Source organism: Scyliorhinus torazame, chromosome 19 (assembly GCF_047496885.1).
Source record: "Scyliorhinus torazame isolate Kashiwa2021f chromosome 19, sScyTor2.1, whole genome shotgun sequence".
NCBI lineage: Eukaryota > Metazoa > Chordata > Chondrichthyes > Carcharhiniformes > Scyliorhinidae > Scyliorhinus > Scyliorhinus torazame.
Window position 1 is genome coordinate 54,647,287 of NC_092725.1, and position 27,413 is coordinate 54,674,699.

A 27,413-nucleotide genomic window follows, 5' to 3' on the forward strand; every position below is an offset into this window, starting at 1 on the left:
ACTTGGTGTTTGCGTACCGGGGTCCACGCACAGCTTGATGCAGCTGCACACAAAGGTGGCCATCAGGATGAGGGAGACATTGGGTACGTTTCTCCCTCCCTTATTCAGAGATTTGTACATGGTGTCCCTTCGGACACGGTCCATCTTGGATCTCCAGACGAACTTAAAGATGGCTCGGGTGACTGCTGCAGCGTAGGGTCGGACTGCTCGGCTCCGCCCAGGTTTTGGTGCACTCCCCAGCCACTCCGAACCATGTCCCCAGCACCTTCAGGTAATCTGACCTGACGGTAAAGGGGACAAAGGACCGGTCGGCCCAGTTACCAAAGAACATGGCCTCGCTCTTGCCGCGGATTACCTTGGCTCCCGAGGCCAGTTCAAACTGGTCGCAGGCGTTCAAGAGCCTGCGTACCGACACGGGATCTGAGGAGAAGACGGCGATGTCGTCCATGTACAGGGAGGCCTTGACTGGAGTGCCTCCGCTGCCGAGGAGCTGGTTGAAGTTTGTGAACTGGCTTAGATACAAGAGCACTTTGGCTAGGCAGCAGGGGGTGTAGGTAAGGTGTTGTGCGAAGCAAAGTGGTAAGGCAGAAAGGAAAGAGAAAATGCTATAAAATCTCAGCAAGTCTGGCAGCATCTGTAGGGAGAGAAAAGAGGTAACGTTTCAAAATGTTCTGTAATGTTTATTCGAGATTTTATGAAAAAATCTTTTCAGTTTAATATCTGAAATGTCCCTTATCTGGGGACCATATATTAAATTGATTTTTAGAGCAGGGAGATGGACTCGGGGCTTGCTCCGTCCACTCCACGCATCGACCTGATCTTGCAGTATCTCCAGGAATGGTACACACCACGCCTTTATGGGGAATTTCTCAGTCAAAAAACAGATTGGACATACAAAACTGCACTTTATCTCCTTTTCTTTTCATCCTCTTCACTCATTCACTCACAAAACAAAATTACTGCCCACTCTCCACATCCCACACACTAAATGCCCCACACTGCATTACCACTTTGCACATGTACATCGCTTCTCTGCCTTTTGGCTAAGATCAAGAGACTTGAGATCGATCAAGTGTCTTGAGGTCACTTGATCAAGTGAAACTGAGGATTTCAATGTCGTTCGTGGATTGAAGAACACGGAGGGATTGAAGACATCAAAGAGGAAACGTTTGAGCTCTGCTGCTATTGGTGGATCTCCATGTTGGTCTAAGCCTCTGGTTTAGGCCTAACGGCGATACAGTTTAGACTCAACGTTTGAGCTATGGCTGCAGCTGCATCCCGAGCACCAGGCTGGGGAGTGCGAAACACTGTCCGAGTTACAGTGAAGAAGTTGGAAGGAGACTCGCCTGTGGATCGGAATTTCTTCGTGAAGCGTGTACTGCTCGAGTGTTGCGGGTTTGAAGCAACAGATGTCTTCTGCTTGCAAGACTTCCCCAACAATGGATATTTTGACGTCACCTTCAAGAGTGTTGCAGCGTGCATCAAACTTTTGAAGGCGTTGAAAGAAAAAGGCAACCAGGGCCCCCTGTCTATCCTGACTGCGGAGCCTCTGTTCAAGCTACCGTCGCAGCAAAATCGGGTTGTTACATTGCACATTTACGACCCCCACAGCCCCGTGTCTGATATGCTCACGTTCCTCACCAGGTACGTCGAGCTGAAAGGTAGCAGCGTCGAACTGAAGGACGCCTTTGGCATCTGGACAAGTGAACACCAGGTCAAGGTGACCTTGAGAACGATGGCAACGGAACCATCCTGCATCCCCCCTCCAGTTTCGCCATTGGAGGAAGTCGCGGCTACGTTTATTATGCGGGGCAGCCACGAGTGTGTCACACCTGTGGCAAAACAGGGCTTGTTGCCGCCAACTGCAACGTCATCTTCTGCAAAGACTGCAGGCAGGGTGGACACATGACAAAGGACTGCAAGGAAGACAAATGCTGCAACCTGTGTGGGGAGGCCAGCCATCTTTACAGGGCCTGCCCAAAGCGCGGGGCGACGTATGCACAAATCATCAGCGGCGGAGTGAAAAAGGTGACCACAGAGAAGGTTCATGCATCCCCCATCGACAAAGACACCACAGCACAGAATGCTGGAAATCAACAGAAGGCCCCTCAACAAAAAGTGGAGGCCCAAGCACAACCCCAACTACATTGGAAGAGGAAGACTCAAATGGACCAGGATGGAACAGAGAATGAAGCGTGGTGGGAAACGGCGAATAGGGACAAACAAAAGAGGAAAACAGGAAAATAAACCGAAGAGATCCCTGATGGCGAATGGCAAAAAGCGGCAGCTTCCAGCCAGCAGCCTTAGCGCCAACACCTCCTCCAATGAGGAAGAACAAGCGAAGGATCAGCCTCAAATTAAGAGGCCAAACACCAATGTGGAACGGGATGTACAGACCCCCCAGACCACAGACAGCAAAGACAGTGAAACATGCCGAGATCATCAACCGCTGGTCGATGGGAACAGCAATGTGACCAACGCCCACCAGGCGCCGGATATTAAAAACAAGGTCGCAGACCAGCTCCAGAGGTTCAGGAGCAGCAACAACCCAGGCGAATACCGGCCTGCAACCCCAACACCCACTGACTGCAACGACGGACGTCAGGGCTACACTACCCCCCGCCCCCACAATGCATCCCCGTTGAGTTCACGGTCACAGTATGAACCAGGACAGCTTTCTCAGCCCTGCAACCGTGCAGCAGTTTGTGAGCACCACCGGCATGCTGGGGAACATCCAACAGCTGGAACACCCAACTGTATAGACTCTGGACTATGAGACTGGTAAGTCTACTTTCTTTAAAATGGGGTTTAAAATTGCATCAATTAATGTGCGAAGCATTAAAGACACTTCGCGAGGTGTAGCCACACTCAGTTACCTGGCCAACGTGAAAGCCGACCTACTGTTCCTGCAGGAATGTGGGATTCCGCACCTCAGCAACTACAGGCGCTGGTCGAGCTGGTGGTCCCACGGGCCATCCATCTGGTCAGGAGGAAACGATTGTAGTTCCTCCGGCCTGGGTATTCTGCTGCGGGGAGGCAACGTCACCATATCCGATGTTAAGGAGGTGGTGGGTGGACGCCTCCTCGTAGCAGACGTCAAATACAAAAACGTCCCTCTCAGACTCATTAACGTGTACGCCCCGGCCGTAAAGAGTGAGCGGCTGGCAGTCCTTCAGCAACTCCTGCTGCTGTTGGCCACTTCCATGCGGTCATTCTGAGCGGTGACTTCAACTGCATCATCGATGCGGCTGGACGATCCAGCAGAGCCAACAGCAAACTAGACGCTATGTCCAGACTCCTGATGTAAACGGTAAAAGATGCCAAGCTACTCGAAGTCTTCAGCAACCCTGCAGACGGAGCGCAGCGTAGATACACATGGTCACAGTCAGATAGGTCCGTCCGCTACAGGATAGACTTCTTCTTTGTGTCCCGTGCTTTCACGGTCAGGTCCACCGACGTTAAGCCGGTGTTCTTCTCTGACCACTGTCTCCTACTGGCCGACTGCCACCTGCAGGAAAACCAGGGGGCGGGCAGGGGGACATGGGAGCTGAACATGAAACTGTTGACTCCAGAGAACCTCGAGGAACTTAAAAGGGATTACAAAGGTTGGAGAAAAGCTCAGGAAAGCGTGGGCTTTTTCCCGCGTTAGGGAAGGATGGGGGTGGGGCCGGGGGGGGGGGGGGGGGCGGTGCTGGAGAGGAACGCACACTGACTGCCAAGGAGTGACGGGATTCTCACACTGGGGGGGTCGATGGAATGGTGGGAAAGGCCAGGGTCAGCAGGAGTCAGCTGGGAGGGAGGGGGGGGTGACTGGGGGAACTGGGTTGCTGCTGCATTGGCCAAATGGGAGCTGGAAGTAGGAGAGGTAGTCGGGGCGGGGGGTCCACCGCCTGGGGGACTGGAGGGTGAGGGAGGCGCGGGCACGTAGCTGGCCTAGAAAAGGAGATGGCTAGTCGGCAGGGGTGGGGGGGGTGGGTAGCCCCCCGATCCGGCTGATAACTTGGAATGTGAGGGGCCTGAACGAGCCGGTCAAGAGGGCCCGGGTGTTCGCACACTTAAAGGGAATGAAGGCAGACATGGTTATGCTCCAGGAGACGCATTTGAAGGTGGCAGATCAGGTTAGGCTGAGAAAGGGATGGGTAGGGCAGGTCTTTCATTCAGGGCTGCATGCGAAGAACAGAGGGGATGCAATACTGGTGGGGAAGCGGGTGTCGTTCGAGGCACTGAATATAGTAGTGGATAATGGAGGTCGATATGTGATGGTGAGTGGTAGGTTTCAGGGGGTGCGGGTGGTACTGGTGAACGTATATGCCCCGAATTGGGATGATGCCGGATTTATGAAACGCATGCTGGGTCGGATTCCGGATCTGGAGGTAGGAAGCTTGATAATGGGGGGGGGGATTTCAAAACGGTGCTGGACCCAGCACTGGACCGTCCTAGGTCCAGGACGGGTAAGGGGCCGGCTGCGGCCAAGGTGCTCAGGGGATTTATGGACCAGATCGGGGGAGTGGATCCACAGAGGTTTGCCAGGGAATTTTCCTTCTTTTCCCACATCCATAGAGCCTATTCCCGGATAGATTTTTTCATTTTGAGTAGGGCGCTAATCCCGAAAGTGGAGGGAACGGAATATTCGGCCATAGCCATCTCGGACCACGCCCCGCATTGGGTGGAGCTGGAGTTGGGGGAGGAGAGGGACCAGCGCCCGCTGTGGCGCCTTGGTTGTGGGACTGTTGGCGGATGAGGGGGTGCGCGGGTGGGTGCGGGGGTGTATTAAAAGATATTTGGAGGCCAACGACAACAGGGAGGTGCAGGTGGGGGTAGTCTGGGAGGCGTTGAAGACGGTGGTCAGGGGAGAGATAATCTCCATTAGGGCCCACAGGGAGAAGAGAGAGGGGAGGGAGAGGGGGAGGTTGGTGGGGAGATTTTAAGGGTGGACAGGAGGTATGCAGAGGCCCCCGAGGAGGGGCTACTTAGGGAGCGACGGAACCTCCAGACGGAATTCGACCTGTTGACCACGGGGAAAGCAGAGGCACAGCGCAGGGGGCGACGTATGAGTATGGGGAGAAAGCGAGTCGGATGCTGGCACATCGCTTCGTAAGAGGGAGCCAAGGCAGCGAGGGAGATAGGTGGAGTTAAGGATAGAGGGGGGAATAGTGTGCGGAGTGCGGTGAGAATAAACAAGGTATGGGATCTGTACAGGTCTGAGCCCCCAGCGGGGAGGAGGGGATGCGACGATTCCTCGATCAGCTGAGGTTCCCGAGGGTGGAGGAGGAGGAGGTGGCTGGTTTGGGGGCGCCAATTGGGCTGGAGGAGCTGGTTAAAGGATTGGGGAGCATGCAGGCGGGGAAGGTCCCGGGGCCGGATGGGTTCCCGTTTGAATTCTACAGGAAATACGTGGACCTGCTGGGCCCGTTGCTAGTGAGGACTTTTAATAAGGCGAGGGAGCGGGGGGGGGACCTTGCCCCCGACAATGTCTAGGGCGCTGATTTCTTTGATCTTGAAGCGGGACAAGGATCCATTGCAATGTGGGTCGTATAGACCGATCTCGCTCCTCAATGTTGACGCTAAGTTGCTGGCAAAGGTGCTGGCTACGAGAATTGAGAACTGTGTCCCGGGGGTGATTCATGAGGGCCATACGGGATTTGTGAAGGGTAGGCAGCTAAACACAAATGTGCGGAGGCTCCTCAATGTGATTATGATGCCCTCGGTGGAGGGGGAAGCGGAGGTAGTGGCAGCTGTGGACGCGGAGAAGGCCTTTGACCGGGGTGGAGTGGGAGTATCTCTGGGAAGTGTTGCGGAGGTTTGGGTTCAGGGAGGGGTTCATCAGCTGGGTCAGGCTGCTATATAGAGCCCCAGTGGTGAGTGTGGCTACGAATCGGCGGAGGTCGGAGTACTTTTGGCTGTACCGGGGTACGAGGCACGGGTGCCCCTTATCCCCCTTGTTTTTTGCATTGGAAATTGAGCCGCTGGCCATGGCACTGAGGGAATCCAGGAAATGGAGGGCTTGGTCCGGGAGGGAGAGGAACACCGGGTGTCGTTGTATGCCGATGACCTGTTGTTGTATGTTGCGGATCCAGTGGAGCGGATGGCGGAGGTCATGCGGATCCTTAGGGAGTTTGGGGACTTTTCAGGGTATAAACTCAACGTAGGGAAGAGTGAGCTCTTTGTGGTGCATTCAGGGGACCAGGGAAGGGGGATAGACGAGCTACCGCTGAAGAGGGCGGAAAGTAGCTTTCGGTATCTAGGGATCCAGGTGGCTGGGAGTTGGGGGGCCCTGCCCAAGCTCAATTTGACACGGTTGGTGGAGCAGATGGAGGAGGATTTGAAAAGATGGGATATGCTGCCACTCTCGATCGCGGGCAGGGTGCAGTCGGTCGAAATGACGGTCCTCCCGAGGTTTCTCTTTGTGTTCCAGTGCCTTCCCATTATGATCCCCAAGGTCTTTTTCAAACGGGTAAGCAGGAGCTCCATGGGATTTGTGTGGGCGAATAAGACCCCTAGGGTGAAGAGAGTGTTTCTGGAGCGTAGCAGGGACTGTGGGGGGCTGGCGCTGCCGAATCTGTGCGGCTATTATTGGGCAGCCAATGTGGCGATGATCCGTAAGTGGGTAATGGAGGGAGAGGGGCAGCGTGGAAGAGGCGAGAGATGGCGTCCTGTGTGGGCACGAGCCTGAGGGCGCTGTTGACGGCACCACTGCCGCTCTTGCTGACAAGGTACATCACGAGTCCGGTGGTGGCGGCGACGCTGAAGATCTGGGGCCAGTGGAGGTGACACAGGGGCGAGGTGGGAGCCTCGGTATGGTCCCCGATTCGGGAGAATCATCGGTTCGTCCCGGGAAGGATGGATGGGGGGTTTCGGAGCTGGAATCGGGCAGGGATTAGAAGAATGGGGGACCTGTTCATCGATGGGACATTTGCGAGCCTAGGGACGCTGGAGGAGAAGTTTGGGCTACCCCGGGAAACGCTTTCAGGTATATGCAAGTGAGGGCGTTTGTGAGGCGGCAGGTGAGGGAATTCCCGCTGCTTCCGGTACGTGGGATTCAGGACAGGGTGATTTCGGGTGTATGGGTTGGAGAAGGCAAGGTTTCGGCGATTTACCAGGAGCTGAAGGAAGAGGAGGAGGCCTCGGTGGAGGAGTTAAAGGGCAATTGGGAGGAGGAGCTTGGGGAGTGGATAGATGAGGGTCTGTGGGCAGATGCCCTGAGTAGGGTTAATTCTTCCTCCTCTTGTGCCAGGCTCAGCCTAATACAGTTCAAAGTTACTCACAGAGTGCATATGACAGGGGCGAGGTTGAGTAGGTTCTTTGGGGTGGAGGACAGATGTGGGAGATGCTCGGGGAGCCCGGCAAATCACATCCATATGTTCTGGTCGTGCCCGGCGCTGGATGGGTTTTGGAGGGGTTTTGCGAGGACTATGCCAAGGTGGTGAACGCCCGGGTTAAGCCGAGCTGGGGATTGGCATTATTTGGGGAAACGGACGAGCCGGGAGTGCAGGAGGCGAAAGAGGCCGGTATTCTGGCCTTTGCGTCCCTGGTAGCCCGGCGGAGGATTTTGTTACTGTGGAAAGATACAAAGCACCCCCCCCTCCCCCCTCCCCCCCCGCCCCCCCGCCCCCGCCCCCCCGCGAGTGTGGAAGCTTGGATCAATGACATGGCAGGGTTCATCAAGCTGGAGAGGATAAAGTTTGCTTTGCGAGGGTCTGTGCAAGGGTTCCTCAGGAGGTGGCAACCGTTCCTAGACTATCTCGCGGAGAGTTAGGAGGAGGTCAGCAGCAGCAGCAGCCCAAGGGCGGGGGGGGGGTTTCTTTTGGGGTGGCGTCTGGGTGAAGGTGGGGGAGTTTTCCCTATTTGTGCTTTTAAATGTTATATGGGGGGTTATCGTATTTGGGGGAAATCCAATGTATAATTTCTGAGTGTTGTGTTTTTGTTTCTTTCTTTTTGTTGGGGGGGGGGGGGGGAGGGTTTGTTGAAAATTTGTTGAAAAATTTGAATAAATATATATATTTTTTAAAACAAAGGTTGGAGAACCGTGAAACCCCTTTTTGAGTCTCCACATCTCTGGTGGGAAGCAATCAAGGGGAATATCAAAAGGTTTTCATCCTCAAAGGCGTTCAATAGGTGAGAGAGAGAGACGAGGGGCCATGTCCAGGCTCCAGAAATGTATGCAGAATTTGCTCCAGCTGCAGTCGATGGGGGTGGATGTCAAGGAGGATCTCCAAGAGGTGAAGAGCCAACAAGCCTCGCTCTACACCTCGGCGGCCTCCAGGGTTATCTTCCGTTCCAGAGTCCGCTCCGTGGAGCAGAATGAAAAGTGCTCACGCTTCTTCTTCCAAAAGCTGCACAGAGAGACCTCTGTGATCAGCAGCCTGAAGGAAGAAGATGGCTCTGTAAAGTCATCGCAGTCTGACATCCTGAGGATCAGCCAATCCTTTTATGCCGGACTGCATGATCTGAAGCCAACAGATAACACTGTTTCTCAGACCTTCCTGTCGTCTATCACTGAGGTCTTAGGCGACAGCGAGCGGGAAAACCTGGACAAACCACTAACTATGGAAGAGCTGACAAAGGCCGTCAGGTCCTTTGAGACGAGTAAATGTCCCGGAAGCAACGGCTTACCGGTTGAGTTGTATTCGGCTCTGTGGGACTGGATGGGCCCAGACCTGCTGGAAGTGTACGAGAGTATGCTTCTGGACGGCAGCATGTCAGAATCCATGAGGAAAGGCATCATCACCCTCATCTCCAAGCAGAAGGGGGAAAGGGAAGAAATTAGAAATTGGCGACCCATTTCACTGTTGAATGTGGATTATAAAATTCTAGCCAAGGTCATCGCCAATAGGGTCAAGTCTGGTCTGGAGTCGGTGATCCACCCTGACCAGACCTGTGCTGTACCCGGCAGGAAGATCTCTGATAGCCTTGCGCTACTCAGGTATACGATCGCCTACGTGCAGGACAGGAAGGTGGACACCTGCCTCATCAGCCTTGACCAGGAGAAGGCTTTTGACAGAATATCGCACACTTACATGATGGATGTGCTCTCCAAAATGGGGTTTGGGGAGGGAATTCGCAATTGGATCAAACTGCACTACACAAACATCTATAGCGCAGTCTCAATCAATGGGTGGGAATCAGAAAGTTTTGAGATTAAATCTGGAGTCAGGCAGGGCTGCCCTCTCTCCTCAGCCCTGTTTGTGTGTTGCATAGAACCTTTTGCCGAGTCCACCAGGAAGGATCCGGGTATAAGAGGAGTGACGATCCCAGGCAGCGGAGGCGCTCAAGTCAAGGCCTCCCTGCACATGGACGCCGTCGCCGTCTTCTGCACAGATCCCGTGTCGGTCCGCAAGCTCTTGAACGCCTGCGACCAGTTTGAACTGGCCTCGGGATCCAAGGTAAATCGCGGCAAGAGCGAGGCCATGTTCTTTGGTAACTGGGCCGACTGGTCCTTTGTCCCGTTCACCGTCAGGTCAGATTACCTGAAGGTGCTGGAAATATAGTTCGGAGCGGCTGAAGCGTGCACCAAAAACCGGGAGGAGCGCATCGCCAAGGTAAGACAGAAACTGGCCACGTGGGAGCAACGCTTCCTCTCCATTGCAGGAAAAGCCCTGGTCATCAGGTGTGAGGTACTCTCGGTGTTGCTGTACGTGGCGCAGGTCTGGCCCATTACCCGACCCTACGCCACAGCAGTCACCAGGGCCATCTTCAAATTCATCTGGAGATCCAAGATGGACCGTGTCCGAAGGAACACCATGTACAAATCTCTGGATAAGGGAGTGAAAAGCGTACCCAACGTCTCCCTCATCCTGATGGCCACCTTTGTGTGCAGCTGCATCAAGCTGTGCGTGGACCCCGGTACGCAAACACCAAGTGTCACTACGTACTGAGGTTGTCCCTGTCCCAGTGTTATGAAGGGTGGGCCTGGCCTCATTGCCACGGAACGCTCCAAGTAGTTGGACCGTGCCGTATCACCTGTCCCTCATGCAAATTTTTTCAGAATAACAGCTTTGACCACAAGGCAATGGTCAGCACGTAATGTCCTCGAGGCCCTCAGGGAAAAGGAGACTGTGGATGATGTTAGATGGTTCCCTGAGCAGACTGCCAGAGTCATCTGGCAGAACGCTTCATCACCAGAACTGTCAAACAAGTACCAAGACCTCCTAGCTTGGCTGGTGGTGAGAAGGGCCCTCCCCGTCAGATTCTTCATGTACACCTGAAGTCTCAGCACCTTCGCACGCTGCCCACGGAGTGACTGCGGGGGAGATGAGACGGTCGCCCACCTCCTTGTGGAATGTGCCTTTGCAAAGGTCTGGATAGAGATGCAGTGGTATTTGTCAAGGTGAAAGACGCACTTTGGTCTGCTTTAAACTTGCTGATCTTCCAGTGCAAAGAATTGTCCTCGACCGAGTGTTGCAGACTGGCACATTGTAAGATCCAAGACTACGTGCTGAGGGACGCACTCAAGCTTGGGGCAGCTGCCGCCAAGGCGCAATGGGGAAAGACCACGGTGTAATGTCTTACCAGCAAATGTGTACCGAGGGGCTGGTAACCGTGTAAAGCCTCTCGGGCTGGGTCATTAACACTCCAATGTATAAATAGAACATAGAACATTACAGCGCAGTACAGGCCCTTCGGCCCTCGATGTAGCGCCGACCTTTGAAACCACTCTAAAGCCCATCTACACTATTCCCTTATCATCCATATGTTTATCCAATGACCATTTGAATGCCCTTAATGTTGGCGAGTCCCACTACTGTTACAGGCAGGACATTTCATAGAACATAGAACATAGAACAATACAGCGCAGTACAGGCCCTTCGGCCCACGATGTTGCACCGAAACAAAAGCCATCTAACCTACACTATACCATTATCATCCATATGTTTATCCAATAAACTTTTAAATGCCCTTAATGTTGGCGAGTTCACTACTGTAGCAGGTAGGGCATTCCACGGCCTCACTACTCTTTGCGTAAAGAACCTACCCCTGACCTCTGTCCTATATCTATTACCCCTCAGTTTAAGGCTATGTCCCCTCGTGCTAGCCATTTCCATCCGCGGGAGAAGGCTCTCACTGTCCACCCTATTCACGCCCTTACTACTCTGTCCTAGATCTATCATCACCCCTCAATTTAAAGCTATGTCCCCTCGTGCTCGACATCGCAATCCGAGACATTTCAAAAGTATTGAAAGAAACATGACGATGTAAATATTCAAGAAAGAATTGTAACGTAAACTGGGGAATGTGTGTAATGTCATCCCAATTGAATGCAAGAAAGTCAAGTGAATGTTACTTTGGAGGAAGTGTACAGTCATAACAATTCGAAATGTTCTGTAATGTTTATTAAAGATTTTATGAATAAAGTGTATTTTTTGAAGAAAGAAAATCTGTACTTTTCAGTTTAATATCTGAAACGTCCCTTATCTGGGGCCATATATTAAATTGATTTTTAGAGCAGGGAGATGGACTCGGGGCTTGCTCTGTCCACTCCACGCATCAACCTGATATTGCAGTATCTCCAGGAATGGTGCACACCACCCCTTTATGGGGAATTTCTAAGTCAAAAAACAGATTGCACATACAAAACTGCACTTTATCTCCTTTTTCCTTTCATCCTCTTCATTCATTCACTCACAAAACAAAATTACTACCCATTCTCCACATCCCACACACCAAATACCCCACACTGCCTTACCACTTTGCTTCGCACACCACCTTACCTACACCTCCTGCTGCCTAGCCAAAGTGCTCTTGTATCTAAGCTACTTCAGATACTTCGACCAGCTCCTTAAAGTTTACCCAGGTGTCTTTACTTATGAGTAGAACAAAGTACGGAGACAGATAAAATGCAACACACTTTATTAAATATAGTTAACCCATAAATTATCCACTATACATACAAGAAACACCCAGGATTCGACTATGCTACCCGCAAAGGTGGTTTGGTAAGCTGTAGATCTGATCCCCGAGTCCCTCTGGTTCCACTTTGCAAAGGTGATTCTCACTGGCGGTTGCTTGCTTGCTTCCTTCCTTCTGGTCTGGTCAAGGTCACCTCACACACCAAGCTTCGAGTCTTTACTTCGAGTGGTTTGCTTTGAGTCTTTTCCTTTGTGTCTTTGCTTTGAGTCCTTGCCTTCGAGTCGTTGCTCCCGGGATGTATGGAATGCTTATTTTTAATCCCCTTGTTGCCACCCACCTCCTTTCTTCACCTGCCCTTGGCCTTTGGCCAATGGAGTCTCAGGAGGCAGGGTTCCAGTGCCCAATGGTCTGGTTGATGACCTGTTGACATGGCACCTGAGGCCGCCCTGGGAGGAGAGATGGGTCATCAGGAACTGTGGACAATGGGCCAATGCATCTCAAGTAGGAGCGATAATTACTTGATGGGCTATCAGGGGCTGCTCCAGACATGTCCCCGGCAGCTTGTCTGAGTTCTGTATCTTCGGATTCTGCAGGCTTCTGCAGACTGTGGTTTTTAAAGTGCCCAATTCTTTAATTTAAGATATCCAAGTTAATCAACCTTAAAACTAGACCCCGAGTATATTACTACAGCGTCCAGCATTATCAGACACCACTCCCTCCCACCCGGCCCACCTATTCACTCTGACAAAGTCTTCCATTGCCCACCACATACAAAAGTCTGACCACACCCACTAACACCTTCAAAAATACCTTCTTCCTCCTCCCCCCGCACGAACCACACTCCTAAACCACCCTCCGACGTACGTCCATACGTTCCCCAACCTGAAATCATCGCTCAATCGCCACTTTGACTCCCTACTCAAGGCCAGGTCTGAGGCGCTCAACTCACGCCACCCTGACCTGTACAAGAAATCCAGCTTCCACCTCCACAAAGCCATATGGCATGCCAAGAGACAATATTACGCCAAGCTAGTCACAGACTAGCATTACAGACTCTCGGCGGTTGCGGCAAGGCCTAAATAACATAACCGGCTACAAAGCGAAGCCAAGCAGTATCTCCAGCAGTAACGCATCCCTCCCCGATTAACTCAATGCATTCTATGCTCGGTTCGAGCAGGAAACCATCAATCTGCTGTCGAGTGCCCCAGCAGCCCTGGACACACACATCCTCACAGCTTCCAAAGTCAGATCGCCCTTCCTGAAAGTGAACCCTCGGAAGGCGACTGGTCCGGACGGGGTCCCTGTTTGTGCACTCAGAGCCTGCGCGGACCAGCTGGAAGATGTGTCTGCGGACATCTTCAACCTCTCCCTATTCCATTCCGAGGTCCCTATCTGCTTCAAGAAAACCACCATCATACCAGTGCCAAAGAAGAACCAGGCAACGTGCCTCAGTGACTACCGTCCAGTGGCCCTGACATCGATTGTAATGAAGTGCTTCGAGAGGTTGGTCATGAAGCACATCAACTCCATGCTCCCAGAATGCCTAGACCCACTGCAATTCGCATACTGCCGCAACCGGTCCACAGCAGACGCCATTTCCCTGGCCCTACACTCATCCCTGGAGCATCTCGACAACAAGGTTTCATACATCAGACTCTTATTTATTGACTACAGCTCTGCCTTCAACACCATAATCCCAGCCAAACTCATATCAAAGCTCCAAAATCAAGGACTTGGATTCTCACTCTGCAACTGAATCCTCAACTTTCTGACCCATAGACCACAATCAGTAAGAATAAACAACAACACCTCCTCCACGAAAGTCCTCAATACTGGGGCCCCGCAAGGCTGCGTACTTAGCCCCCTACTATACTCCCTGTACACACACAACTGCGTGGCAAAATTTGGCTCCAACTCCATCTACAAGTTTGCTGACGACACGACCGTAGTGGGTCGGATCGCGAACGACGGCGAGCCAGAATTCAGGAGGGAGATAGAGAACCTAGTGGAGTAGGGCAGCTCGGTAGCACAGTGGTTAGCACAGTTGCTTCGCAGCACCAGGGTTCCAGGTTCAATTCCCGGTTTGGGTCACTGTCTGTGCAGAGTCGGCACGTCCTCCCAGTGTGTGCTTGCATTTTCTCCGGGTGCTCCGGTTTCCTCCCACAGTCCAAAGATGTGCAGGTTAGGTGGCTTGGCCATGATAAATTGCCCTTAGTGTCCAAAAAGGTTAGGTGGGGTGAAGGGGTTATTGGGTGGAGGCCCTGGGGTGGTCGAGGACAGGGCACTCCCCCTGTTATCTGGGCCCAGGTGGTACTGCCATGATGCCGGGGCACTGCCAGTGGTTGGGCCAGGGGGATTCCTTGCAAGGCAGAGGAGGGTGAGGGGTGTGGGAGGTTCCCAGGACCTTCCCAAGGTTGGGGGGGGGGGGGGGGGGAAATCAAACCGTGGGGTGGAACCTGAAAGGGGACTGCGGAAAGATTGGAGCTACTGGATAAAATGACGCAACACACAAAAAAACACCAACCATACTGCTTGTAGGAAAACTCTCAATTAGTTTAAGGGTTAGAGAAACCAGAGCTATTTCACAGGGGAATGATCAGTTATTGAAGAGAGAAGGGGATAAGAGTGCTATGGCAAATACTGGACAATATTAAGATTCCCTGGCCTGGGTTCTCCAGAATTGCATCATCCAAAATGTAGGCCCACCCGAGATCGTACGTGTCTGCGGATCCTAGTTGCCCGTTCGCTCCCCTGGTCGACCATGAGGCCCCCTCCTGTGCTCGACCCCCCCCCCCCCCCCCCCCCACCAGTACGGCCACGGACTGAGTCCACAGCCGCCACCCGAGGTCCCCGACAGGCGATACGTGGTTGGAACCACGTCGTCGGAAACTCGCCCAGTTTTGCGCGGAGAATCGTGGGGGGGGGGGGGGGGGGGCCTCTGTCAATGGCCTCCAAGCCGCGTAGATCGCGCGCGAGCGATTCCCCGCGGGTCCCGATTTCCTCGTAAACGCCCATTCTCCGCGTGGGGCTGCGGAGAATCCAGGCCCTCGTCTTTCCCACATATCTGAGTCAGACATTTCAAGAAACACAAAACAGCTACTGTACCAAACATCACAGGAGCCCTGCAGTCACGCAATGAATGAAACAGCAGAGACTTATTTTGTTTCTGAGTTAAGAATCTAAGTTATGTGAAAATTGTTCCTGGATCCCTGCCAAGAATGTAATTGTCATTTTTCTTTTCAAATTCCTTCAGTTCCCAAATGGCCTCATACTCACATAACCACTTGCCTCGTGCCGTACAGGATTCAGGCTCCTACTGTGCTTTCATACTTCTCATGTTGCTGTTAATAAGAAATTGTTCTATTTCTAATGATTCCCTACTGCCCACATTTACTTTGTTTCGCAAGGCTAAGAGAACAAACGCAGTGTATAAGTGCTTTAATGCTGTAGTTTTGAAAGCCTTCAGGCGGCACGGTGGCGCAGTGGTTAGCACTGCTGCCTCACGGCGCCGAGGACCCAGTATCTATCCCGGCCTTGGGTCACTGTCCGTGTGGAGTTTGCATGCTCTCCCCGTGTCTGCGTGGGTCTCACCCCCACAACCCAAAAATGAGCAGGGCCGGTGGATTGGCTACGCTAAATTGTCCCTTAATTGAAAAAAAAAAAGAATTGGACACTTTAAATTTTAAAAATAATACATTTGAAAGACTTCAGCACTGACTAAATCTGTCCTTTTGCATTGTGCTGAGCCACTGATACCGTGGGTTCAACTTCTGATCTTTGTTAAGTTAGCGGAGTTCAGATTTGACGGCAGTTCAGGTGCTGCAATTATCCACTTCACTCTTGAGCTTGTGAAAGGGTCGTTAAAAAACAATCACGCTGGTCCCTATTACGAGACTACTGACCACTGGATAGAACCAGGCTTGAAGCTGATGCCTGACACATTGAAACATTCTGCTAACAGTCACTGACCAGGTGCACATGTGAAGATTTGACTGAAGGATTGTGAAATAGGGAGCATTTGCCATTTGTAAACCCACCTCACAATTCTTAGGAATACAGGAACTGGAGCTCAGCCCCTCAAGTTTCTTCCACCTTTCATTTCATTCACAGCTAATCTGTACTTCAGTACATTTTACTCACTTTTCTCCAAATCCTTTCATACTCATGATCTTATTGAATGGCGGAGCAGGCTCGAGGGGCCGAGTGGCCTGCTCCTGCTCCTAATTTGCACGTACCCTCGAGGCGCAAAAATCTATCAGTCTCAGTCTTGAAGGTTTCAATTGACTCAGCATTGGAAACTGAACCAGTTCATTTCTGCTTACCTGGGTCAATATCATTGGCAAGGACACATGTGGCTCCGCTCATAAAAGCTGCAATGGCAGAGGCACCACAGCCACTTCCTAAGTCCAGCACCTTCTTTGACTTTGTGACTGTAGGATTATCCAGGAGGTATCTAAGAACAATGTTCAGAACAATAGAGTTAGGACACTTGGGCCTCCTGGTATCTCTGCACCACCGTATCATCACAAGAGCATTTTCTCCCATTGCCGCCTCGCCTTTTCCGATGGTGTATTTAGAATATCTTCTGCGGCTGCCGCTGGCTGAGACCTTTTCCTACTATCTTTAATGTCTATCAGCAATGAGAGGCTATTCGATTGAGCTTGATCTTTTCCTCATCCAATGTCAACACTTGTCATTGGGTCACTCGCAAAGAATCAGGAGCCAAGGCTCTTATCTCCTGCACAGTCCAGGATCACTGAAGCCTGAAGTTCACTGATTCAGTGACCACAGAGCAATCCACAATGAGAGGCGTAAAGAAACTTGTTCTTGTTCATAAACAACTTTTTACACAATACACTTCAGGTCCCAGTGGGACTATCCCGCTCGGCTCCCATTCGGGCCGAGCTTTTATTACCAGAGTCCATTAGTCTGCTGATAGGCTCCCGCCCCTCCTCAGCGGGGAAGCTCCCATTCCTTGTTTTTTGTTATAAATTGAGAAGCAGAACGATGGCGCAGTGGATAGCACTGCTGCCTCACAGCACCGAGGTCCCAGGTTCGATCCCAGCTCTGGGTCACTGTCCATGTGGAGTTTGCACATTCTCCCCGCGTTTGCGTGGGTTTCACCCCCACAACCCAAAGATGTGCAGGGTAGGTGGATTGGACACGCTAAATTGCCCCTTAATTGTGTAAAAAATGAATTGGGTATGCTAAATTTTTAAATAAATAAATAAATTTCGAGTACCCAATTCTTTTTTTTCCAATTGAAGGGCAATTTAGTGTGGCCAATTCACATCTTTTGGGTTGTGGGGGTGAGGCCAATGCAGACATGGGGAGAATGTGCAAACTCCACACGGACAATGACCCGGGGCCGGGATCAAACCCGGGTCTTCAGCACCGTGAGGCAGCAGTGCTTACCACTGCGCCACCGTGCTGCCCCCAGAAGCTCGCATTCCACAAGGCTGTTTTTGTTTTTTTTAAATAAATTTAGAGTACCCAATTCTTTTTTTTTTCAAAATTAAGGGGTAATTTTAGTGTGGCCAATTCACCTACCCTGCACATTTTTTTGGGGTTGTGGGAGTGAGACCCATGCAGACACGGGGAGAACGTGCCAACTCCACACGGACACTGACCCGGGGCCACGTTAAATCGCCCCTTAATTGGAAAAAAAAGAATTGGATACTCTAAATTTGTGAAAAAAAAAATCAATTATTTTAGTCTCAACATTGCAGGTTTTCAAAAAAAGACAAGCTACACTCAGACGAGGATCCTCCGGCTACAGACTGATAACCACACACACTATTTCAGGCAAGGCAGGGAGATGGTCAGTTAAATTGACAATCTATGGAGTACCTGATACTGATGGGAGTCCTGCACTTGGAACAGAATTAAAGTGAAGCTGTATCAGAACGCTCAGGTGAACATTAAAAAAAAATTCCTCGGGAGACCAGAGGAGTTCTCCCAGCGTCCAAGTCAATATTGATTTTGCGTATCAGCTCAGTTGATAGAACCCTGACCAGAGTCAAGAAGGTTGCATCTGCAAGCCCCATTCCAGAATTTGGGCCTAAAGTCAAGGCTGACATTCCGGCGCAGTACCGAGGGAGGGCTGCACTGGTGGAGGTGCTGTTTCTCAGATATAGAACATAGAACATACAGTGCAGGAGGCCATTCGGCCCATCGAGTCTGCACCGACCCATTTAGGCCCTCACTTCCACTCCATCCCCATAACCCAATAACCCCTCCTAACCTTTTTGGACACTAAGGGCAATTTAGCATGGCCACTCCACCTAACCTGCACATCTTTGGACTGTGGGAGGAAACCAGAGGACCCGGAGGAAACCCACGCAGACACAGGGAGAACGTGCAGACTCCGCACAGACAGTGACAGCGGGGAAGCGAACCTGGGACCCTGGTGCTGTGAAGCCACAGTGCTATCCACTTGTGCTACCGTGCTGCCTTATGCAATGTTAAACCGAGGTCCAGTCGGTCCTCTCAGGTGATAGTAAAGGACCCCCAAGGCATTATTTCAAAGACTTGTCAAGAGTTATCCCCAATGTGCCGACCAATGTTTATCCCTCAAACAACATCATAAAAACATAACATCTAGAACATAGAACATAGAACATACAGTGCAGAAGGAGGCCATTCGGCCCATCGTGTCTGCACCGACCCACTTAAACCTCTGGTCATTATCATATCCCTGTTTGTGAGATCTTGCTTTGTGCAAACTAGCTGCTCTGTATCCTACATTACAACAATGACTACATTTCAAAGATATTTCTTTGGCTGTGAAAGTGTATTTCTGTGGCTGCAGACATTTCACCGGGATGATATGATGCCTCCTTGATGCCAGGATCAAGGATGTCACTGAACGGCCGTGGCAGGGAGAGTGTGAAGAGTCAGAGGTTAAGGTTCGTATCGGTACCAACGACATAGGTAAGAAGAGGGACGAGGTCCTGAAAGCAGAATATAGGGAGCCAGGAAATAAATCAAAAAGCAGGACCTCAAAGGTAGTAACCACAGGATTGCCGTGTGCTAGCGAGAACAGCAATAGGAAAATAGACCAGCGTGGCAAGCGATGCCGTAGGAGGGAGGGATTTGGATTCCTGAGGTATTGGGACCAATTCTGGGAAAGATGGGACCTGTACAAGCTGGAAGGGTTGTACCCCAGTAGGACAGGGGCCAAAATCCTTGCAAAGCTATTTGCTAGAGCTGTTGCGGAGAGTTTATACTGGAGTGGCAGGAGGGGTGGGAATCTGAGTGGGGAGAGACAAGAGAGGGAAACACAGAGAAATGGAAGATGGAAAAGCAGAAAGCAAAAATAGAAGGCAAGGGCTAACAGCAAATAGAGTAACAGTACAAAAAGCTATGTATAAAAATGTTTAAAAGACAAGTTTGGAGGTACTTTATCCAAATGCATGGAGCAAGGCCAGCATTTATTGCCTCTCCCTCATTTCCCTCGAGAAGGTGGTGGTGAGACACCCTCTTGAACTGCTAGTCCATCTCGTACCAGTACGCCCACAGTGCTGCTGGGGAGGGAGTTCCAGGATTGTGACCCAGTGACAGTGACGGAACGGCAATAACTCGGCTGGTTTGTGGCTTGGAATATAACATACAGGAGGTGATGTTCCATTACATTTGCTGCCCTTGTCCTTCTAGGTGCTGGAGGTTGGGAATTTGGAAGGTGCTATGGAAGGAGTTTGATGAGATCCTGCAGTGCATTTTGTAGATGGTATACACTACTGCCATCTGCCTGTCAGTAGTGGAGAGAGTGAATGTTTAAGCAGGTGGATGAGGTGTCGATCAAGCAGATGTCCTGGATGGTGTTGAACTTCTTGAGTGTTGTTGGAGCTGCTCTCATCCAGGCAAGTGGAGAGCATTCCATCACACTCCTGACTTGTGCCTTGTAGATGATGAACAGACTTTGGGGAATCGAGAGGTGGGTTATTTGCCTCACAATGCTCAGTCGCTGGCTTGCTGTTGTAGCCACAGTATTTATATAGGTGGTCCAGTTCAATTTCTAGTCAATGGTAACCCCCAGGATGTTGCTGGTGGGGTATTTAGTAATGACAATGCCATTGAGTTCCAAGAGGTTTGCTTGTTGGAGACAGTGATTGCCTGGTACTGGTGTGGCATCAGTACCCTCTCGGGCATCCACTCTCTCCAGCTAGCAATATTCTCCTTAATCGTTACAGCCACTCCTTCCCCTTTCTCCCTATTGGACACTTGCCCTCTGTTAACTCAGATGCAGCAATCCCACTGTTGTCCTTTGCATCCCTGATGTTGGTAACGATGATGCTTTAAACTTGGAAAATCAGAAATCTTTATCCTTAACTCACCACGCTATCTTGTACACAAGATGGACCAAGTTAAACTAGTTCTGTTCCACATCACATCAGCCTGTAGTGCAGCTGTGAAATGTGGCCCCGGATCATTTGCACATGGCTATTAGTTCCTAGCTAATTAGTTCCTAATTCTTTTTTTTAATATAAATTTAGAATACCCAATTCATTTTTTCCAATTAAGGGGCAAGTTGGAGTGGCCAATCCGCCTACCCTGCACATCTTTAGGTTGTGGGGGCGAAACCCACGTAAACACAGTGAGAATGTGCAAACTCCACTTGGACAGTGACCCAGAGCCGGGATCGAACGTGGGACCTCGGCGCCGTGAGGCAGCAGTGCTAACCACTGCGCCACCGTGCTCCCCTAGTTCCTAACTCTTAACAGATATTTACAGATAATATAACAATAGGATCCCGGTCCCGGGTCACTGTTCGTGTGGAGTTTGCATATTCTCCCCATGTCTGTGAGGGTCTCACCCCCACAACCCAAAGATGTGCAGGCCAGGTGGATTGGCCACGCTAAATTGCCCCTTAATTGGACAAAAAGAATTGGGTACTCTAAATTTATAACAAAAAAAAAATGGCAAATGAGGTTGGCTCAAACTGCTGACTGGGTGAACCTGCCACACCGTAGGAGCAGGGGAGGTTTTATCGATGACCACTTGTGCTTACACCGTGCCTTTACGGGAACAAAATGTGCCAAGGTGCTTCACACTTGGTATTGTGAAACAGAATATGACCTGGGTTCAATCCAGAGGTGGTGATGAGTTACCTTGCGTCTGAAGAGAAGAGAAAATAGAGCTTCAGTGTGTTAGCCAGTGCTCCGTTTGAGAAAGCACCCAGAGTGTGTACACTGTTAGCATTGAAAATTGCATTGAAGTGCCTCACCGGGGAGCATGTTATGTGGAGAAAAGTTAAATTCTATTGCACTATAATATTGAATTTGAAGTGATTTGCCCTCTGGGCTGTATGCCTGACATGGAATATATATTCTATCAAGAGCATTATAATTGTATTGAGGCTTCTGGTACCTTCGGAGTGGAACATGCTGTATAGAAACTGAGCACTTTCTATATTGTCAAAGCTGAATGTAATGTTCTTTTACAAATGTTATAAATTTAAGGTTTTTTGGGGGGGTTGCTGGGAGGAGTGTGTGTTAGGCAGAAACAGCTTGCGCAATCATTGCAGAGTACAATTGCCAGCTGACACTCAGGGAACTGTACCCCTTACCCCACTTTCAGGAGATGTCTCCACCACACCATCTTGGTCAATCCCTCCCTAGCCTCCATCTATCGTCGACCCTCCATGCAGCCCATTTCCCGTTCTATCTAGATTTGACCAGGAGTCATACAGACTCGAAACCTTAGCTCTGTACTCTCTCCACAGATGATCCAATCCAATAGAATCCCAACAATGCGGTAGGCTAGGCAGCCCATCGAGAATGCATCGGGCCTCTGAAAAAAAGCACGCCCTACCCAGGCCCACTCCCCCCTCCCCCCGCCCCTAACTCCATAACCCCACCTAACCTGCACATCTTTGGGAGGAAACCGGAGCACCCGGAGGAAACCGACTCAGACACGCGGTGTTTCTCACAGGGGGGAAATGTGCAAACTCCGCACAGATGGTCACCCAAGGCCGGAATCGAAACCGGGGCCCTGGCCTAATCGCTGTGCCACCGTGCCACCCACACAGGCCTGCTGAGATTTTACAGCTTTTTGTTTTTGTTGTTGAAGAACGGTGGGAATTTCGGCTTGTGCCAAAGTTTCAGCTGAAGCGTCAGGAGCTTAAGAAAATCCGGGATTCAGATGCTCCATATTTTGAATCCTCAGGCCCCCCCCCAAAGTGAGACTTTGTTCTTTCTGCAGTGTAAGCATTGCTATGCAGGCAGACAGGAGTCTTTGTGGAGGAGGGAGACCCACATACAGTGAGTGTGGGGGAGGGAGACCCACATGCAGTGAGTGGGGGGGGGGGGGGGGGGAAGAGACCCACATGCAGTGTGTGGGGGTGGGGGGGCAGGGAGACCCACATGCAGCGAGTGTGGGCTGGACACACTCACCTGGACAGTGCCTGTCCTCCCGGCCAGTAGATGGCCCAGTAGGGGTCGCTGAACGGCCACAGTTGGGCTGGCTCGCTCCAGAATGGGCACCGCGGTGTGAGGAGCCGCAGGCTGATCTCCGGGGTGAGGTGCTCCCTCACCGGCTCCGTGTTGCGGGCGATAAAGGTCCTGAGGTCGGGTGCGGCAGGTCCGCTGAGCCGCTGCGGGAAGCGCAAGTTAATGAGAGGGAGGCGGCTCCACACTGCGGGGCTGGCCAGCCTGGCAAGGAGCATGTCTGCTGCTGCAGTGAGTGCTGATATCCCAGGCTGCAGTGTTATATCCCACAACAGCTGCTGCAGTGAGTGCTGATATCCCAGGCTGCAGTGTTATATCCCACAACTGCCGCTGCAGTGTGTGCTGATATCGCAGGCTGCCGTGTTATATCCCACATCTGCCGCTGGAGTGAGTGCTGATATCCCAGGCTGCAGTGTTATTCCCCACAACTGCCGCTGGAGTGAGTGCTGATCTCCCAGGCTGCAGTGTTATATCCCCCAACAGCTGCTGCAGTGAGTGCTGATATCCCAGGCTGCAGTGTTATATCCCACAACAGCTGCTGCAGTGAGTGCTGATATCCCAGGCTGCAGTGTTATATCCCACAACAGCTGCTGCAGTGAGTGCTGATCTCCCAGGCTGCAGTGTTAAATCCCACAACTGCCGCTGGAGTGAGTGCTGATATCCCAGGCTGCAGTGTTATATCCCACAACTGCCGCTGGAGTGAGTGCTGATATCCCAGGCTGCAGTGTTAAATCCCACAACTGTTGCTGGAGTAAGTGCTGATATCCCAGGCAGCAGTGTTATATCCCACAACTGCCGCTGGAGTGAGTGCTGATATCCCAGGCTGCAGTGTTAAATCCCACAACTGTTGCTGGAGTAAGTGCTGATATCCCAGGCAGCAGTGTTATATCCCACATCTGCTGCTGGAGGCACTTTCTCACACACACACACGCACACAACCAAACCAACTAAACAGCTGCAAATACCACCCTCTTTTTAAAAATAAATTTAGAATACCCAATGCATTTTTTCCAATTAAGGGGCAATTTAGCGTGGCCAATCCACCTACCCTGCACATCTTTGGGTAGTGTGGGCAAATCCCACGCAAACAGGGGAGAATGTGCAAACTCCACACGGACAGTGACCCAGAGCTGGGATCGAACCTGGGCACTCGGCGCCGTGAGGCAACAGGGCTAACCCACTGCACCACCGTGCTGCCCCAATACCACCCTCTTAGCCTGATACACTGCAAAGAAACCCCTTCTGCAACAACCCATTGCTGCATCCATAGAACCATAGAATTCCTAAAGTGCAGAAGGAGGCCATTCGGTTCATCGTATCTGAACTGACCCTCTGAAAGAGCATCCTACCTGGGCCCATTCCCCCGACCTATCCCCATAATCGCATCTAACCTGCACATCTTTGGACACTAAGGGGAAACTTAGCATGGCTAATTCACCCAACCTGCACATCTTTGGATTGTGGGAGGAAACCAGAGCATCCGGAGGAAACCCACACAGACGCGGGGAGAAAGTGAAAGCTCCACGCAGTCACCCGAGGCCGGAATCAAATCTGGTGCCATGAGGCAGCAGTGCTAACCACTGTGCCACCGTGCCACCCCTCTGAACAGCGACAGAACTAAACCACTGTGTGCACACAACCTCTGTGACCAACCACATTGATTCTCCCCACTGCCGACCAACGCTGCACACATTTGTTCTCATTTCTCAGCCTCAGATGCCTGAATTTGCACCTTGCTTCTTTGCCCAGGCTGTTATGCCATTTTGCTCGGGCATCTTACACCACAGAATTGTTACAGTGCAGAAGGAGCCCATTCGCCTGTTCTCCGCACGAGCAATCTGTACACTCTCTTTCTTAAATAACAGTGATGATGTGGAGATGCCGGCGTTGGACTGGGGTGAGCACAGTACGAAGTCTTACAACACCAGGTTAAAGTCCAACAGGTTTGTTTCGATGTCACTAGCTTTCGGAGCGCTGCTCCTTCCTCAGGTGAATGAAGAGGTATGTTCCAGAAACACATATATAGACAAATTCAAAGATGCCAGACAATGCTTAGAATGCGAGCATTAGCAGGTGATTAAATCTTTACAGATCCAGAGATGGGGTAACCCCAGGTTAAAGAGGTGTGAATTGTCTAAAGCCAGGACAGTTGGTAGGATTTCGCACGCCCAGGCCAGATGGTGGGGGATGAATGTAATGCAACATGAATCCCAGGTCCCGGTTGAGGCCGCACTCATGTGTGCGCAACTTGGCTGTAAGTTTCTGCTCGGCGATTCTGTGTTGTTGCGCGTCCTGAAGGCCGCCTTGGAGAACGCTTACCCGGAGATCAGAGGCTGAATGCCCTTGACTGCTGAAGTGTTCCCCGACTGGAAGGGAACATTCCTGCCTGGTGATTGTCGCGCGATGTCCGTTCATTCGTTGTCGCAGCGTCTGCATGGTCTCGCCAATGTACCACGCTTCGGGACATCCTTTCCTGCAGCGTATGAGGTAGACAACGTTGGCCGAGTCGCACGAGTACGTACCGCGTACCTGGTGGGTGGTGTTCTCACGTGTAATGGTGGTATCCATGTCGATGATCTGGCATGTCTTGCAGAGATTGCCATGGCAGGGCTGTGTGGTGTCGTGGTCACTGTTCTGAAGACTGGGAAGTTTGCTGCAAACAATGGTTTGTTTGAGGTTGTGCGGTTGTTTGAAGGCAAGTAGTGGGGGTGTGGGGATGACCTTGGCAAGATGTTCATCTTCATCGATGACGTGTTGAAGGCTGTGAAGAAGATGTCGCAGTCTCTCCGCTCCGGGAAAGTACTGGATGACGAAGGGTATTCTGTCGGTTGTGTCCCATGTTTGTCTTCTGAGGAGGTCGGTGCGGTTTTTTGCTGTGGCTCGTTGGAACTGTCGATCGATGAGTCGAGCGCCATATCCCGTTCGTACGAGGGCATCTTTCAACATCTGGAGATGTCTGTTATGCTCCTCCAATGGCATTCAGCCTCTGATCTCCGGGTAAGCGTTCATCAAGGCGGCCTTCACGACGTGCGACAACGCAGAATCGCCGAGCAGAAACGAATAGCCAAGTTCCGCACACATGAGTGCGGCCTCAATTGGGACCTGGGATTCATGTTGCATTACATTCATCCCCCACCATCTGGCCCGGGCTTGCGAAATCCTACCAACTGTATTGGCTTTAGACAATTCACACCTCTTTAACCTGGGGTTACCCCATCTCTGGATCTGTAAAGATTTAATCACCTGCTAATGCTCGCATTCTAAGCATTGTCTGGCATCTTTGAATTTTTCTATATATATGTTTCTGGAACATACCTCTTCATTCACCTAAGGAAGGAGCAGTGCTCCGAAAGCTAGTGATTCAAAACAAACCTGGTGTTGTAAGACTTCTTAAATAACAGTCCCTTTTGAATGTGTAGAGTCGCCCTGGGCTAGTGAGCGGTCAATTCCAGCCCCACTTGGCCCGAAGTCACAACAACTGAAGTTAGATGTTATTTTAAAATGCCCAAGATCCTCAGCTAAGCCCAATATACTGCAAACGCCAGGTTTGTAAAATTTAAACGCAAGCGACCTTTTATTATGTACAGTTTTATAATTAAACTGACAAAAATGAAACTGTCTAGTACCCTTTTTCCAAACCCCCACCTTTTCCAACTATCCCACACTCTCTATGCATGAAGGGTTGTGGAGAGGAAAGAAAATATTAATGAAAATAAAAAGATAAAGGAGCTTTTGATACATTGGGATGACTTCCAGTTAATATCTTTCTGGAGTTCAAGCATTAGTTTTGGTATTTCCTCTTTCGAAGCTCCTTCAGTCATGGCATTTTATTTCTGAAATATTTTGCAGTGTTAGGAAAGATAAGCGTAAATATTAAGCTTTTCACAATTCTTTGATAATTCTGGATGGCATGCAATTACAAAGTTGAAGGTACCTTTTTTAAGGTTATTGTAATAACCCCCACAAGACCCATGGGAATACCCTGGTTGATCTCCCCGTGAGACTTGTGAAATATGAGCTTCCCCACTAGGGGGCGGATCCCGCCCAGCTGGGACTCATAAGAATCCAGTATAAAGGCCGGCCCGGACAGGGACCGGTCTGTTGGTTGTCCCAACGGGACTGGACTCTGTAAATATATTTGCTGCCTTGGACAGACTTTTTATGACCTTGGTTAAACCAACGTTCACCTTAGTGCCCGCTTCCTCTGTCTTAATACTGGCGACAAGGGGCAGCACGGTGGCGCAGTGGTTAGCAGTGCAGCCTCACGGCGCCAAGGTCCCAGGTTCGATCCCGGCTCTGGGTCACTGTCCGTGTGTAGTTTGTACATTGTCCCCGTGTTTGCGTGGGTTTCGCCCCCCACAACCCAAAGATGTGCAGGCCAGGTGGATTGGCCACGCTAAATTGCCCCTTAATTGGAAAAATGAATTGGGTACTCTAAATTTTTTTTTAAAACAACAACTGGTGACAAGGTGAAAGAAATTTTAACTCTGATTCTGGTCATGCCAGCCACAGCGGAAGATTGCAATGTATGGGACTGACTTATAAATATGCTGCTTTTCGGCAAATTGGAAGCCTTCAATGCAGGCCTCAAAGATTGGGCTCAGTAGGCAGAGGGAATGAGGTACTTTTCCCAGGCCAACAGCATCGCTGGAAAGGACTGACAGAAGGTAATCCTCCTGACTGCCTACGGGGCCCCAACTTTTGGCATAATTAAAAAGCCTCACTTACCCAGCTGCTCTGGATTCAAAATCGTTTGATGAATTGGTAGAGCTGGTGTCCAACCATTTTGACCCAAAATCGTCAGTAATCATGCAATGTTTGGGCTCCAAGGGAGTCAGTTACAGATTTCTTGATTTGACTCCGACAGCTGGCTGAATATTGCGATTTTGGGACGTCCCTTTTTCGAGATACCAAGGGATCGGCTGGTGTGCGGAATTACTTTTTCAAAAAATATTTTTTATTCAATTTTAATAACTTTTCAACAAAACCCCCCCTCCCTTACAGAAAGAAAACAGAAAACACACAGAAAGACAGCGTACGCCCAAATTATACAAAGAATTCCCCCCAATGTACAAACCCCCCCCCCCAACGAAACAAAATAAACACATACCCTGGGAG

The 27,413-nt window shown here is 50.8% G+C and overlaps 1 protein-coding gene, 1 non-coding gene and 1 pseudogene across 2 annotated transcripts in view; 2 read left to right on the forward strand and 1 right to left on the reverse strand.

Moving 5' to 3' along the window:
* The window catches only part of etfbkmt (electron transfer flavoprotein subunit beta lysine methyltransferase), an 89,354-nt gene extending 66,804 nt beyond the window's left edge, over window positions 1-22,550 (reverse strand). Inside the window, exons 1-2 of the mRNA XM_072484291.1 lie at window positions 22,242-22,550; window positions 16,170-16,300 (exon numbers count right to left, since the gene is read on the reverse strand). Coding sequence (XP_072340392.1) covers window positions 16,170-16,300; window positions 22,242-22,513 — 403 coding nt within the window. The 5' untranslated portion in view covers window positions 22,514-22,550. The remainder of the gene's footprint in view (window positions 1-16,169; window positions 16,301-22,241) is intronic.
* LOC140396677 (U2 spliceosomal RNA) lies at window positions 665-851 on the forward strand. The gene has a single exon (XR_011936586.1). It is a non-coding gene; the product is annotated as a U2 spliceosomal RNA (small nuclear RNA).
* Window positions 11,354-11,526, forward strand: LOC140396673 (U2 spliceosomal RNA; annotated as a pseudogene).
* Window positions 22,551-27,413: the final 4,863 nt, after the last annotated feature.